The 17,220-nt window shown below is 33.3% G+C and overlaps 1 protein-coding gene across 6 annotated transcripts in view; it reads left to right on the plus strand.

The window, feature by feature from the left end:
• Oseg5 (intraflagellar transport protein Oseg5) overlaps nucleotides 1–15,741 on the plus strand; it is a 323,588-nt gene extending 307,847 nt beyond the window's left edge. For 2 of the 6 annotated variants that reach the window (XM_067354035.1, XM_067354038.1), the window contains 2 exons: nucleotides 15,157–15,307; nucleotides 15,382–15,719. In XM_067354035.1, coding sequence (XP_067210136.1) covers nucleotides 15,157–15,307; nucleotides 15,382–15,408 — 178 coding nt within the window. In that variant the 3' untranslated portion in view covers nucleotides 15,409–15,719. Of the gene's footprint in view, nucleotides 1–15,156; nucleotides 15,308–15,381 lie in introns of those variants that run through there. The other 4 variants (XR_010889950.1, XM_067354041.1, XM_067354036.1 and 1 more) reach the window with 4 other exon arrangements.
• The last annotated feature ends 1,479 nt before the right edge of the window (nucleotides 15,742–17,220 follow it).

Consider the following 17,220-nt stretch of genomic DNA (forward strand, 5'->3'; position numbering starts at 1 on the left):
GATAGAAGCGCTATACAGTTCTCAGTGCTATCTGTCATATACAGAATCTTTTAGGTTAGTTATGTGTGTGTGTGTGCGTATGTGTTGTGTTATGTGCTACGAAACCCGGCTGAAAAAATGGGTTGAAGGCACTCTGAAGGATAAAAAAGTGTATGTATTATACATAAATTTTGCAACATTTTTGCAAACATTTATATTATTTAGTTACATACATTCATATTCTAATTTCTGTAAAATACTTTTATTCATGTGCTTCATGTGTATATATTATGTATATTATGTGCTCCATATTATGTATATTCACATCAAAGTATCTATGTAAAAAGTTAATATCATTTTGTATATTGTATATATGTTTATAATAAATGTATATGTCATATAACTTATTTATAAAGCATGAAATATAAAGGTATTTTTAGTTTCTTGTATGTATTATTTGTAAAAGAATCTTGATAAAAAAAAACATTAATTTTGTGACTTGCAATAATCTGTTTCAATATATACTTTTTTTAAATACTTACATTTAGCCTTATTTTATACGTTTACCTTGGTATCTAAAATACACATTAAAATATAAAATTTATTTCTAGTTCAGTAGAAAAAAAACATTGTAGTCTTACACCACAGAGGAATGGTAAAATATAATGTATATGTAATAACAAATAAATCACTTTTCCACTGACATTATACACAACTTTGCAGAAATAAATTTATTCTGTGAATTTTGAATGTGTAGTGCACATTAAAACACACAGTCGAAATATGTCTATATTTTTGAAATAATAGTTCTGAATTTTCTTGAATTACAGTGGTTTTCTAAAATGTTCAATTTTAACAGTTTTTATTGGACTGTACTTTAGACAATATTATATTTTGCCATTTCTCTCTGTTGTAAGGCAAAAATGTTTTTTTCTACTGTAATAGAAATACATTTTCGATTTCGATACGTATTTTAAATACCAAGTTAATCACATAAAATAAGGCTAATTGTAAGTATTTAAAAGACGCATATAATGAAACACATTATTGCAAGTCGCAAAATTAATGTTGTTTCTTTTATCAAGATTTTTTTACAAATTATAATTTGTAAAAAAATCTTGATAAAAGAAACAACATTAATTTTGCAACTTGCAATAATCTGTGTCTATAGACACAAAAAATTAAAAATATCTTTATGTTTCATGCTTTAGAAATAAAAAATATGGCATATATCATATACATTTATTGTAAAAAGATTATACAAAATAATGTCAATTTCTTAGAAAGATATTTTGATATAAATATAGATATAATATGGAGCATATAATATACATTATATATATACATAGAGCATATGACGTAAGAAAAGTATCTTACAATATAGTGTGACGATGCGTTGCACACACCGTCCCTAAAGTACCCGACCGCCCCAAAATAGGCCCGACGCCTATGATACCCACGAGCGCTCGCGCCCATGCGACGCCCCAGCGTGGGGACCACTCCCATTGCGCGACCGATACTCGCGAGTGGGAGGCTCGAGCCGGGTATATAAGCCGGCTCGGCCAGCATAACGACACATGTCCCGATCCGAAATCTTGCCTAAGCACTGCCTCAGTGAGCTCCCGAGGCAGTCAACCGCATCTCCATTCCCGCCGACGAAGAGAGGTTGCTCCTTCTTCGAAGCCAGGGTGCTCCCGATGTTCGGCCTTCTGCCACTTCCGTCGACGAAGAGAGGTTGCTCCCTCTTCGAAGCCAGGGTGCTCCCGGCGTTCGACTTTCCGCTATTCTCGCCGACGAAGAGAGGTTGCTCCCTCTTCGAAGCCAAGGTACTCCCGGCGTTCGACTCTCGCCGCTTCCGCCGACAAAAGAGCGGTTGCTCCCTCCCCGCGACCGGAGTATTGCCAGTATTCAGACGCGTAAAAACTAGTACCCCCGCACGCGAATTGTAAAAGTTCCCGCCTATCCTCTCGCGACGCGATACATGCGACAAAGCAACCAATGTATATCTATATAAGTTAAGAACAATAAAGATTCTGAATTATATCCGCTCGAGTTACATCAGTCTGGACTTCCCCTTCTCACGAACCCTGACTCCGGCGAGCCGATCCGCGGCGTCGAGAAAGGAGCCCCGTTACAATAGAATAAGACAAGCCAGAGGCGATCTAACGTCAACTGACGGTTTAGAAAAAAGAGAGCTAAAGACGATTTATTCGTGAGCTGGCAAATTGTAAGAAATATTGTCAGAGGCGATTTATCGTGAGCTGACAATTTTTAATAAATATAGTCAGAGGCGATCTAACGTCAGCTGACCGTTTAGAAAAAAGAGAGTCAAAGACGATTTATTCGTGAACTGGCAGATTTTAAGAAATATTGTCATAGGCAATCTAACGTCAGCTGGCAGATTTGAAGAAATACGTATTTATTTTAGTTAGCAATTTACTGCACGTGTGGTCTGTTTATATTTTATCAGATAATTTATAAGGTTATTTAACCTTTTTTCTCGCAATTGAAATTCTATCGTATGGCTGAATGATATACATACGAGACAAAATAGATTTATACAAGGTGTCTAATAGATATAAGTTAGATATGATAAAATATTTTATTTGAAAAATGTATGTATAATACTATATATCTAATTGGAAAAATATGTTATATGCTTTCCCTATTTTTATTCTTATGTAATTATTACAAAATAAATAAATAAATAAATAAATTAATTATTGAATACATACATATACATATTGAATATAGTTATCTTTATTTTGTATTTTATATAATTGAAATGATATATACTTTTATTATTTCAGTCATTATCATATAAAATACAAAATAAAGATAACTATTTATTGAATACATGTGTATATGTATATATTAATTAATTGATTAATTAGTTATTTTGTATTTACTACATAAGGATAAAAATAAGAAAAGTGTATGACATTTTTCTTCAGTGATATATATAGTATTATATGTATATTTTTCATTTATTATTTTGTCATATTTAGTTCATATTTATTTGACACCTTGTATACGCCTATGTTTTCTCGGACATTATATTGCAGCCTTTCGACGAAATTTCAGTCGAGGAAACAAGCGCAAGCATCGTTTGTTTACAAACTTCCGATGACACACGTACACAGACCACACGTCAGTGTAGTGAGTTACCATTACAAACAAATGCGTACACACGGACCTACGCGGCGTAGGCTACGCCGATAATGTCATTTCATTTTTAGTACCATCGAAATGATGGCGCTTTTGCGTCGGAGTTCGGCTTTCACTCCAGCATCCCCTTAATAACCTCTCAAAATGAAAATAATAAAAATGGTATCCGTATTTATAATGTTCAAAATCATGTTGAACATATAGTACCATCACTATTGTCAGTAGTGAATCTTTTAAATCGCGTTTTCGGTATGAAGTAATATCATTAATAACAATTTTATTATAATTAATTTATTGTCCAGACAGCACATGTTCTTAAAGATGACTAAAAGATTTAAAGATGTCTAATATTGTTTTTTGGATATTTTTAAGATATCTTTTGATCTTTCTGTGCTGTCTGAATTATTGTAACTATTTTATATGTTATCATATGTATTGTATTAAAAATCAGAAGTTTATACTCATTTACATATCTCATAACTTGCAATTGTATTGTGGTCGAATAATGTAAGATTTGGCATTTTTTGAAGAATTTAAACCACACTATATCTAGACTACGATATATCCTGACCACGCTATATCCAGATCACGCTATATCGAGAGCACACGGATCATTCTATGCAATTTCCCGCGCTTTATGAAAATTCAAATAACGCTTCAGTCGTACTACCTCTTCGGCTGCAGGCATTGGATGTGAAATAGAGGGATATCTGTGACGTTTCAGTGACATCATTAATACTGCTGAAACGTTTTTAAATGCTAAATCGACCGTACTCAAAACGCTTTGAAGCATTTGTAGCGGCACCCCGACAGCATCCTGTGTCTTTTACGTACCTCCATAGATAAAAATCGCATGGGGTAAGGTCGGAGGACCTGGGAGGTCACAGATGATGCATAAGATATTCAATGCAAGATATTCGATGCTCCGTAGATGCTGCGTGGAACGAAGCTTCTGCGCGGGATAATTAAGCTTTGAGTCTTCCTCTATCCGGTGACGCGTAGCATGTATTTCTATCTTTTACTGTGTGTCCGCAATACAGATTTGATATTTGCTCCTTCTTTTTGAATAAGGTAAATATTCACATAAAGTCAACCCCTTCAAAAGTCAATAACCTTGACATATGTTGTCAAGGACATATCCCCGAGTAACAATCAAAAGTTTTAGTCGTCGCTCGTTGTTTGTTAAAAAGTTATTCATAAAAAATATGACCACTCAAACGAATGTTAAAATCCAACATTTTTCTTATTTATTATTTGTAATATACAATATAACATATTTTTGTTATTAATATGATACATTATAAATATTATTCAGTATTTTCGTGGAAAGCTGCAAACCTATGTGGAACCTCGCTTCCGTGGAAAGTATATGCGTGGAGGCAGTGTGTTCCGCTCTTCTTACAGGCTCCACTACCAAAAAACTAGACACATAGGTTTGGATTGAATCTCGCTTTGCGTGGAAAGTTGTAAATCCATGTGGAATCTCGCTTCGCAAAAGTGTACAATGATGTATTCAATACATTTTTTGTTAATAACTTTTTTATAAACAACGATCAACGGCTAAAATCTTTTCATTGTTACTAGGAGATATGTCCTTGACAACATATGTCAAGATCATTAACTTTTGAAGGGGTTGACCTTATGTGAATATTTACCTTTAAGTTATATGACATATACATTTGTTATAAAAATATATACAATATGCAAAATGATATTAACTTTTTACATAGATACTTTGATATGAATATACATAATATGTAGCACATTTTTTTTTTTTTTTAATTCCCATATAATTACAATCTGTCTCTTTCAGGACAATAAGTAATTTTTGTGTTTAAAAATACATCGGTCGTTGCACGGAATGCATCCAGTAACACACCCTAAATGACTACAAATTTACACACAAGGGAACGTTCACAAGTGTCCCCCCCCCCTCAATTTGATTCTTCTTGAAACATGTTGTAAAACATACAATTTAAGGACACGTATTTTTTTATAGCGGCCCTAACTCAAATTTAAGGGACAAAACACTCTTTTGAAAAAAAAAAACGGGGTTTTTCTTTGTGTGTAAATCGCCAAAACCGTAGGAGATATCAAAAAATGTTTCAAATTAAAGTTGTATAGCTTGTAATGGACTTTATAACTGTGTAGTTGGATTTTCAAAAAATTAATTTTGTTTTTAATTTACCCCCACTTCTTGTTATTATTTTTTCGAATTTCAAAATTTTTATAATAACAAAAGTTGTAGCATTTTTTACGCTGAATTCAACCACATATGATTTTATTATGTTCCGAAATTGCATCTTTCAAAAATGAGTCATTAGTATCACACTATATGCGTCGCGCTGCATGACGCATCGCTTATACCGCACTTGTGTTGCAATAGTCGTTAAATAAATATAAAAATGACATGTTATCACATATTTGAAAAAGAAAAGTTAACTAAAATTGTTGCTAAAGCATCCCTTCCACATTACACCCTTATAGATAATCGCTGCATTTCGTGCGCAGCGCGTTGTTATATACAAGTTAGCTGTCAGCGCATATAACACTTTGAAATTTCGCTTGTAGTGACTACGAGAAAATAATTTATAAATCGAAAACAGTGAATCAATCAAATTCAACTATCAATAAATGTATATACAGGGTGTCCCATTATAAAACATCCACGCAAATTACTCCGAAGATAAGGGTGATAGCAAAAAATGACCTTAACAAACGTTGTAGGATTAAAAGGGGGCCAACTGAGGGTGACCTTGACTTTGACCTCGCAGTTGATTTTCAAGGTCATTTAAAGGTCAGAGTAATTTTTTTAAATAAAAACCTCTATTTTTGATTCCAAAATCTAATAGCTGGTGTCAAGAGCTTTTCAAAACACTATAATGAAGTTATTTTTCATTAAGTACTTTTCGAGTTATGAGGCTTGTAAATTACAGTATTTTGACATAAAATACAAAATATCTTGTAAAACATTCAATTTTTGGGAATCTTACCTTAATACTTTTATGCATAAAATAATGAGACGAATCAATTGGTATAAAGAAAACACATAGTTGCTTTCAAGAAAAAATATGTAGTTTGCAACATGCAACTGCATACTTTTTTTTAAAACCAATGTGTTTTCTTTATACCAATTGATTCGTCTCATTATTTTATGCATAAAAGTATTAAGGTAAAATTCCCAAAAATTGAATGTTTTACAAGATATTTTGTATTTTATGTCAAAATACTGTAATTTACAAGTCTCATAACTCGAAAAGTACTTAATGAAAAATAACTTCATTATAGTGTTTTGAAAAGCTCTTGACACCAGCTATTAGATTTTGGAATCAAAAATAGGGGTTTCTATTTTAAAAAATAACTCTGGCCTTCAAATAACCTTGAAAATCAACTGCGAGGTCAAAGTCAAGGTTACCCTCAGTTGACCCCCTTTTAATCCAACAACGTTTGTTAAGGTCATTTTTTGCTATCACCCTTATCTTCGAAGTAATTTGCGTGGATGTTTTATAATGGGACACCCTGTATATATAATTATATATGTTTATATATATATAAAAAGTTATTTATTGTATGTATATATTATAATTATACTTATGATATACATTTTATATTTCAAGATTTTATATACCTTATAGTTTAAAAGTATCGTAGTAATTTAGTGGAATGTAATAGTATGCAGAATTTATCGCAGTATATTAAAATTATTGAAAAAGAGTAAACTGTACGGAATTTTATATTTCAATTCATTGTCAGTCAAGTCGAGCCAAGAGGGTAGAGTCAGGGTGGATATATGTTGAATAGATTGATTCATTCACTGTTTTCATTTCATAAATTATTTTCCCGTAGTCACTACAAGCGAAACTTCGAAGCATAATATGCGCTGATAGCTAACTTGCATATGACAACGCGCTGCGCACGAAATGCAGCGATTATCTATAAGAATGTAATGTGGAAGGAATACTTTAACAACAATTTTAGTTAACTTTTCTTTCTCAAATATGTGATAACATGTCATTTTTATATTTATTTAACGACTATTGCGCAACACAAGTGCGGTATAAACAATGCGTCATGCAGCGCGACGCATATAGTGTGATACTAATAACTCATTTTTAAAAGATGCGATTTCGAAACATAATAAAATCATATATAGTTGAATTCAGCGTAAAAAATGTTACAACTTTTGTCATTACAAAAATTTTGAAATTCGAAAAAATAATAACAAGAAATGGGGGTAAATTAAAAAAATTACATTTTTTGAAAATCCAATTATACAGTTATAAAACCCATTACAAGCCATACAACTTTTATTTGAAACATTTTTTGATATCTCCTACGGTTTTGGCGATATTTACACACAAAGAAAAACCCCGTTTTTTTTCAAAAGAGTGTTTCACCCCTTAAATTTGAGTTAGGGCCGCTATAAAAAAATACGTGTCTCCTCAAATTGTATGTTTTACAACATATTTCAAGGAGAATCAAATCGAGGGGGGGGGGACACTTGTGAATGTTTCCTTGTCAGTCAAATCCTGAGGAATTCTTTGGTTGAGTCTACGATTGAGATAAGATTTTTTTGATTAGGCTGGCCGCAGCTTTATTTTGGTCATTTTGCAATCTTGTTTTATGTCTTTGGCTGGCTTTCCGTATTTTCTCTCTGGCAGTGGGGATTCCCAGGTCTCTGTGTAAGATTTCATTGGTGATATACCAGGGCGCGTAGACTATTATGCGAAGGAGACTTTTGACTGAAAGCGTTGTATCGCTTCCACATTGGAATTAGAGGCAGTTCCCCAGAGCTGCATACCAAAGATCCAGATTGGTTTGATTACGCTCTTATAGATTAGTAACTTATTTTCAATAGACATTTGTGATTTTCTGCCAATGATCCAGTATATCTGCCCTAGCTTGATACCCAGTTGCTTGCGCTTGGTTGATATTTGCTTTTTTCACGTTAATCGTCTATCTAGGTGTAATCCCAGGTATTTGGCTTCGTCTCGTTGGGTGATTGTTAGTCCATTCAGTTTAACTGCCGGACATGTTAGTTTTTTGATAGTAAATGTGATATGCGTAGACTTGGTCTCATTAATCTTAATTCTCCATTTGTTTGTCCAACTTTCTATTTCGTTTAAACCTTTTTGTAGTAACTTAGAGTCCTGGGTCGGATCGGTGTGAGTCGCAACCAAGGCGGTGTCATCCGCAAAGGTTCCCGTTGTTATTTCTGTTGTTTGCGAGAGGTCACCTGTGTAGATCAGGTAAAGTATCGGGACCAGGACACTACGCCTGTGGTACGCCTGCATGGATGGATTTTAATTCTGATAGTGTGTCACCAAAATTAATCATGAAATGACGGTCAGTTAGATACGACTTTAGGAACACATAATAACTTGTAGGTAACTTGATTCTGATTTTGTATAACAGGCCAGTATGCCACACTCTGTCAAAAGCCTGGGCAACGTCTAAAAACACCGCCGAGCAGTACTTTCTTGCTTCGAATGATCTATAGATTGTGTCCCCTATTCTGTGTACTTGATCCACTATACTGTGCTTCGTTCTAAACCCAAATTGATGGTCAGATATTATCTGCTTCTCTTCAATTTCCTTTATCAGCCTAGTAAGAAATAATTTTTCAAATAATTTGGCAGGGATGGGTAGAAAATTAATGGGTCTATATGACTTGGGTACTTTAGGGGGTTTGCCTGATTTTAGGATTATTTTTATTTGGGCAATTGTCCATTGAGATGGGAAGGTGCATGTTCGAATGACGGCATTAAACAGATATGTGAGAAATGTCACTCCCTCGACTGGTAACTCCTTCAGTATTGCACCTGTTATTAAATCGTAACCCGGTGACTTTTTTGGTTTCAATTTAGCGATTTCGCGACAAACTTAATTTTTAGTTAGTTTTCTAATTGGTTGGCCCAATTGGTAAATTTCGTTTACCTCCCTTTCAATAATGTATTTTTCCTTAGGTGAGCATAAACTGGGATTAGGTCTAAAAACCTCGGATAAGTGTTGAGCAAAGGTTTCAGCTTTTTCAATATTGCTTCCGGCCCAGTTGTCGTCAGGTTTGCGTACCGGGGGGTTAGTTGTTTTGGGTTCTTTGAGTCTTCCTGTTATCTTCCACAGTGAATAGTCTGTTGCTGGGGTAGCATCAAGCTCCCTAAGGTAAGTTTGGACGCTTTTGTTAGCATCCTTCTTTAATAAGATCTTTAGCTCCTTTGTGACATAATTTAGTTTGTTCTTGATTTTAGGCATTTTGTAGTTTGCCAGAGTTTTCTGATCTTCCTTTTTTCCTTTACTTTTTCCTGGATGTGATTGAGACAATTTAGGATAACGACGTGCTCAGAAGAAAGAGGTGTTGCTTTCCAAGCTGCTTGTTGGACACCATTCCTTGAAGTGTTCAACTGCCGAGATTATGTCTAATTTAGTTTTCAGTGGTGCCTCTAAATTAATGGTTAATTTAATCATTTCACGAAAATTGTCCCAATTGGTTTTGCTATTATGTAATTTACAGTTTTGCATTTCTCTAATCGCAGCAGTTGTAATTGTGATTAGGATTGGTGAATGGTCAGAGGAGAGCTCATAACTGGATACGTATTTCACATACTTTGATGCAATCCTTTTAGAGACTCCAAAATCCATGAGATCAGGTTTTCTGCCTTTGTCTGAGGGCCAATAAGTTGGTTCACCGGTAGATATTATGTTCAATTGTAACTCTTCAACAGCCTTCATAAGTTCACGCCCCTTTGGTGTTGTTACCCTCGATCCTTACTGGGCGTGTTTGGCATTATAGTCTCCGACTGCGAGAAAGCGCTTACCAAAGGTTTTGAAAAAATCCAGGTATTGTTCCTTGTTAATTGTATGTTTTGGCGTATGTTGCTGCAATTGTGAGCGGACCGGCTCAGTCTCTATCTCAATGGAGGTTGCTTGCAGATGTTCTTTGTGGTATTTGCCATGTTCGTGGTGTTTAATAATATTTTTGACTAGTATAGCCGATCCCCCATGGGCTGTTCCGTCCGTGCATTGTATGATATAATCTGAAGTTAGGTATCCCGAAGAAGCTCTTGCTGGTAAAGTGGGTTTCTGAGATTAATATTATGTCCACATTGTGGGCATTGATGAAAAATTTTACTTCATTCCTATGTTGTGGCAGCCCGTTGGCATTCCAAACGGCAATCTTTAGTTGTTTAATTTTAGTGAAAGCTTATCGATAAGATTTATCAGTAGGTTTGTCATAGTAATAGCCTGCATGAGCATTTGTTTTAGCATAATTAAAATATCTTGGATTGAGTCCGATTTGTCTGGGCTATTTTCACCCTTAACTATTATATGCGATCTTTCGTTTTGAGTAGGAATGTGCTGAGACTTCGTGGCTTAAGCATAAATTAGATTTGGATTAACTAGAGTGATTTGTTTTTGTATTTGTATGTGTATGCAATAGCTCTGTTTTAGAATTCCCTTTTGGTCGCAGTGGAGGATATTTTGTTTTTTGTATTTGCTTGTAGACAACACATCTCTTATAGTTGGCAGGATGGTTGCCATTACACAACACACATTTCACTTGCTCTGATCTAGTTTTCCTATTACAGTCTTTTGTTAAGTGACTTCTAGCGCATTTAACGCATCTCTTATAGTTGGCAGGATGGTTGCCATTACACAACACACATTTCACTTGCTCTGATCTAGTTTTCCTATTACAGTCTTTTGTTAAGTGACTTCTAGCGCATTTAACGCATCTGGCTTGACGGTTACAGTAGCTTTTAGTATGCCCGTATCACTAGCAGTTCGCGGACTGGGGTATCTCCCTTCTCGGTCTGGGCGGCTCTATAGTCACACGACATTGTAACAGTGATTTAAGGTTGTATATATTTTTATTTTCATTATCTGGCTTGATCTCAATATAAAAAAGGGGTAGAGGTTTTTTAGTAACTCTTTGTTTAATATTCTACAAGTTAATAACTTTATGTCCGTGCTCCTCTATGTTCTGCTTTAATTCCTGCAAATCCGTCGAGTGGTGCATGTTTCTTAAAACCACTCTAAAGCTTCTTTCCTGCTTCAATTTGTAGGTATGGAATTCGGTGTTTTTAAGTTTTAGCTCTTTGACTATTATAGAATAGGTCTCAGAGGTCTTTGGCTGGATCTTTACCTGATCATCCCTTAATATTTTAATTTTATATTTATTCTTTGCTATTTTGTTAAGTAATTCATTGAGAGGCTGGATATTATTTACTCTATTTACGTAAATAGGTGGAGGTTTTATTGGTTCAACTTTAGCTACTGGTTCTTGTTTGCTATCGCTGAAGACCTCAAACCTATTGGAGGTTGGCAACAAAGAGCTCAGCCAATAATCTTGAATCTTGGTTTGTTTTATTTTTCCCGTCATTGATTCTAGGCTTTCTCGGAATCTCTTTTTTTCGGGGACGGTTATCCATACTCCATCCTTGTTTACATCAGGATGTGTGATGTTATTTCCACTTTGTGTCTGAGCTTGTGCATTTGTCCTTGCTATCCCAATGTTCTCGCTGGATGTTGCGTTTAGTGAGTTACTTCTTGGTCTATTACAGCTAAAAAGTTTTAAATGAGCCTGCTTATTAATGTTTCGGCTATAAATAATGTTTTGATTTTGATTCCTGTCTTCAGTAGTTGTTGGATGTATAATATCTTTAAAAGGCAATGGTTGGCCTTCCTCAGAATCCGTAGGGCCTGCCTCCTTGACAGATGGATTTTCCGGCAACTTGACCGGGCTGCCATCTGGGGTAGTCAATTTTGAGTGTGTTTTATCCATTGCTTTATTTTTGTTTTTCTGTCAGGGCTGTCTCCCTTAGCTGACTTGTCTCGATTTTAAGACGTCGGGAACTCGCCTTGTTGCCCTTACATATCTTAGCGTTATGCAGAGGGCATGGTGAGGACATGTATGCATCGGATTGAGTAGGAATAGATGGCGTTTCTCAAATTTTTTGTTAGCATTCCTCCGTCAGCAGGATGAGCGCCCCTGAGACCACATACTACCCCTTGGCTTCCCATGGAGCACATAATATACATAATATATACACATAGAGCACATGAATAAAACTATTTTAGAAATTAGAATATAAATGTATATATAATAACTAAATTATGCAAATGTTGCAAAAATGTTGCAAAATTGATATATAATACATTCTTTTTATTCTTTCTAGAGTGTCTTCAATCTATTTTCTTTAGTCAGGTTTCTTAGCACATAATAACAACATACACATAACTAACACATAACTAATCTAAAAGATTCTGATGTATATTACAGATAGCACTGACAATGAGAACTGTATGGTATCTCTATGCCAAAATGCGGAAACTAATTTATAGCTCTTTTTTATCTCATTTCAATCATTTTTATCTCACTTTCAATATTGCACGCATGCTTTGCATAAATTGAAAAACAGGTTGTTTTTAAAACTAAAGTTCTAAACTAAATTTTAAAGATTTCCTGTCGTTCTTTGGTATACTCTTTTTCGGCACATGGATTTGTTTTGCACATACTGCATAATTTTTATATTAAATAAATATTTCTATGAGCCGACAGGTTGTCGGTAAAATTTCGAAATTTTTTTCTTTTTTTTTTGTTTTAAATCAGTCACCCTTCATTTTATTAGCATATGTACTTTCATGACACAAAAAGATTTGTGATTCTGTAGAAGCAATAAAAAAATGTCCTGTTTTTCAAATACTAATATTTGGTCGGTAGAAAAGACGACTTCAACATTCTCTTAAATAGTCAATATTAATTAATTTTTTATAGAATTACATTTTATTTAATAATATAACTTTTAGGGTGAAAATTATCGTAAAAGAAAACAAAGACATTTTCGACAAATTGAACATTGTATAAAAAGCTGTTGACTGCAACTCTAATAAAATCCTTGCTTCAATACTTGAATTAGAACATGAACAGCAAGTGTCGAAAATGAAAAAGTCTGTAATAAATGCGTTTAAGAAGGATGTTCTTCTAAAACGTTTTGGTTTTGAGAATTAAACGCAAGAAGACCTTATAAGGAACCAAACTTCCACAATGATTAAAAAATTACTTAATGTGGATAATAAATTGGTACTTATACATATGTGATAGTACATATATATATATATAGTACATATACATATACATATACATATACATATAGTATTGTACATATATACGACATCAAAAAAGTTTCAACAATGATTACACAAGCCTGCAACATTTTAACTTTTTTTTGCATTCTGGAAAAGAAAAGTCGTTTCTTACATAATTTTGTGCGCTGAATCCGAATCCGGCAACGAAATTGCTCTATCACTTCAAATTTTTGAAAAAAAATGAGGTTAAAAGGATTAAAACTGACGTTTTTTGGCATATTTATGATTTTTTTTGCAGGTTAAATAAATTTTTTTTCTACTTCCGTACGCCTTCTTAAAGTGCCAACTTTAACAGCTTGACAGCAAAGAGCTTAACTCGACGAAAAAAAATCGCACAGAGTTTCAAAAAATCAGTTTTTAAGGTCAAAGTTGGCACTTTAAGAAGGCGTAAACGGAAGTAAAAAAAAATTATTTAACCTGCAAAAAAAATCATACATATGATAAAAAACGTCATTTTTGACCCTTTTAACCTCATTTTTCTCAAAAACCTGACGTGATAGAGCAATTTTGTTGTCGAATTCGGATTCAGCGCACAAAATTACGTAGGAAATGACTTTTCTTTTCCAGAATGCAGGACCATGCAGGTTTGTGTTATCACGAACAACAACGACAATCGTTTTCTGGTAAAAAAAAAATACCATTGTGTAAACCGTTTACAATAAGTACAACTACAGGATTTGTAGTAGATATGCTTGGTCCCTTTTTAGCAAATAAAAATGATGCAGATATATTTCAGCAAGTTTTGTCTTCGCCACATAAAATAAAACAGTATCTTAAGAAAGGAAAGGAGACATCTTTATTCTTGATAGGAGATTTCGTGACGTAGTTCCATATTTGAAAGAGAATGGGTACGAGGTCTTAATGTTAGTTAATTAATGTTAGTTAATGTTAGTTAGTTAAAGAGTAAAAGGCCACAATTAACTACACAAGAAACCAATGATTCCGGATTTGTAACCAAATTGAGATGGGTTGTTGAAGCTGTTCATGGAATCCTTAAACAAAAATACAATTTATCAGACCAGATCTGCGACCGGTTTGCACTTTTCAGTTGATTTTGCTTACCATCATTCTCACTCCTTTTGTTTTATAGCAACTAGACTGCTAGCGGAGACGTAAAACGCTCGAGCACAGGGACGATATTAGCTGTAATCGTAATCGTAATATCGTATGGGGGACATATTGCCCCGCGCGCTGTTCTCTAATTTTCTATTATAATAATTAATTTTTCAATATTAACTGATCGCGATAGTATACGTAGTACTCATGCACACAAAAAACTACAAAATAAAATCAGTTGTGCAGTAAAAATCAATATCATCTGACTTGTAAAAATCAATAACAATTGACAGATCGGTACGCGTGTACGTGTAGTTACGGTCTGTGCGCGCCAGTTCTACGGGATATCATTGGCAATTTTTAATCGTTTATAACTTAAAAACTATTGTAGCCTCGATATTTTTGTATTAAGATTTTTTTCTCTATTTTATCTCCAGAATATACTATTAAAGTATTGGGCGGTAGTTGTAAGACACCCTGTATATACATGGTGTCTAAAAATTATTTCTTTTTTCAAAATTTTTTTAATTAACTTTTCGATAAACTATGAGCGCCGGCTAAAACTTTTTGGTGATTATTTGGTGTTGCGATTTCGACAACATGTGTCAAGGTCAACATAGGTCAAAGTCATTGTAGTTGTATCTCCTATAATGCATAATTATGCTGAATTACTATATGCAATTTTTCAATATGTAATAATATGTACTTATAGTAATACATACATTTTGTTACTAAATTTTGTTTTTTTTTATACTTATAAATTAATTACTTTATTATTTTATTAATATGAGTGTTTTTTTTAATAAGGGCTTTGGAATTAACGGTAAAACATAAAATACATCTGGAAGAGGTTTTAAACACAAGAGCAACATACTTGAAAATCATTGATAAAACTGAAAATAATCAAAATTTTCTCACAATTATTACAAACATCTCGATGTCACAACAGACAAATCAAGTAAGTAAATCTATAAATAAAATATTGTATTAAAATATTATTTTGTTATTAACAAATTTTTTTCTTAATTTCAGGAAAGTAATGAAAAAAAATTTACATAAAGGATGATAATGAAAAAATTAACGTTGACTAAAATAAATTCACATCAAACAATGAAATGTAACCAATATTCATCGCTAATTTTAACTCTTTGAAAATATATTGTCGTATGTTATTAATTTATTTGTATTAATACTTCATGAATATCTATTTCACAATTTTTGTTTAAAATAAGTATTATTATTTCGAATCCATAATTTGTAATTTAAAAATTTACCCATTAAATTTATTTTGTTAATGATCTTTTAATAAATAACGAGCACCGATTAAACCCTTTGAGTACTTATTCAAGGTTGTGAACTCAACTGTATATCAAGATCGAAGTCATTGCAGCTGCATTCCCTATAATGCATAATTATCATCTAAGTAATAGTAGTAGTATACTTTATTGTTCCCCTCAGAGTTACAATTCTTTACATCTCTCTCTTTTTCCTTAACCCATTCTTAATGCTACACCTTACTCTAACTTAAATCTATACTTAAGAGGATGTTAAAGTGACGGGCGAACTCCGACGCGAAAGCGCCATCATTTCGATGGTACTAAAAATAAAATGACACTATCGGCGCAGCCTACGGACCTATGCCGCGTAAGTCCGTGTGTACGCATTTGTTTGTAGTGGTGACTCACTACACTGACGTGTGGTCTGTGTACGTGTGTCATCGGAAGTTTGTAAACAAACGATGCTTGCGCTTGTTTCCTCGACTGAAATTTCGTCGAAAGGCTGCAATATAATGTCCGAGAAAACATAGGCGTATACAAGGTGTCAAATAAATATGAACTAAATATGACAAAATAATAAATGAAAAATATACATATAATACTATATATATCACTGAAGAAAAATGTCATACACTTTTCTTATTTTTATCCTTATGTAGTAAATACAAAATAACTAATTAATCAATTAATTAATATATACATATACACATGTATTCAATAAATAGTTATCTTTATTTTGTATTTTATATGATAATGATTGAAATAATGAAAGTATATATCATTTCAATTATATAAAATACAAAATAAAGATAACTATATTCAATATGTATATGTATGTATTCAATAATTAATTAATTTATTTATTTATTTTGTAATAATTACATAAGAATAAAAATAGGGAAAGCATATAACATATTTTTCCAATTAGATATATAGTATTATACATACATTTTTCAAATAATATATTTTATCATATCTAACTTATATCTATTAGACACCTTGTATAAATCTATTTTGTCTCGTATGTACATCATTCAGCCATACGATAGAATTTCAATTGCGAGAAAAAAGGTTCAATAACCTTATAAATTATCTGATAAAATATAAACAGACCACACATGCAGTAAATTGCTAACTAACATAAATACGTATTTTTTCAAATCTGTCAGCTGACGTTAGATCGCCTATGACAATATTTCTTAAAATCTGCCAGTTCACGAATAAATCGTCTTTGGCTGTCTTTTTTCTAAACGGTCAGCTGACGTTAGATCGCCTCTGACAATATTTATTAAAAATTGTTAGCTGACGTTAGATCGCCTCTGACAATATTTCTTACAATTTGCCAGTTCACGAATAAATCGCCTTTAGCTCTCTTTTTTCTAAACGGTCAGCTGACGTTAGATCGCCTCTGACTATATTTATTAAAAATTATTAGCTGACGTTAGATCGCCTCTGACTTGTCTTATTCTATATTGCCAGTCCACGAGAAAGCCGCCTCTGGCTTGAAGACAAGAATAAGAATTTTCTAATACCAGTCCACGAGAAAACCGCCTCTGGCTTGAAGACAAGAATAAGAATTTTCTAATGCCAGTCC

This window comes from Linepithema humile, chromosome 4, assembly GCF_040581485.1.
Source record: "Linepithema humile isolate Giens D197 chromosome 4, Lhum_UNIL_v1.0, whole genome shotgun sequence".
NCBI classification, from domain to species: Eukaryota; Metazoa; Arthropoda; class Insecta; order Hymenoptera; family Formicidae; genus Linepithema; species Linepithema humile.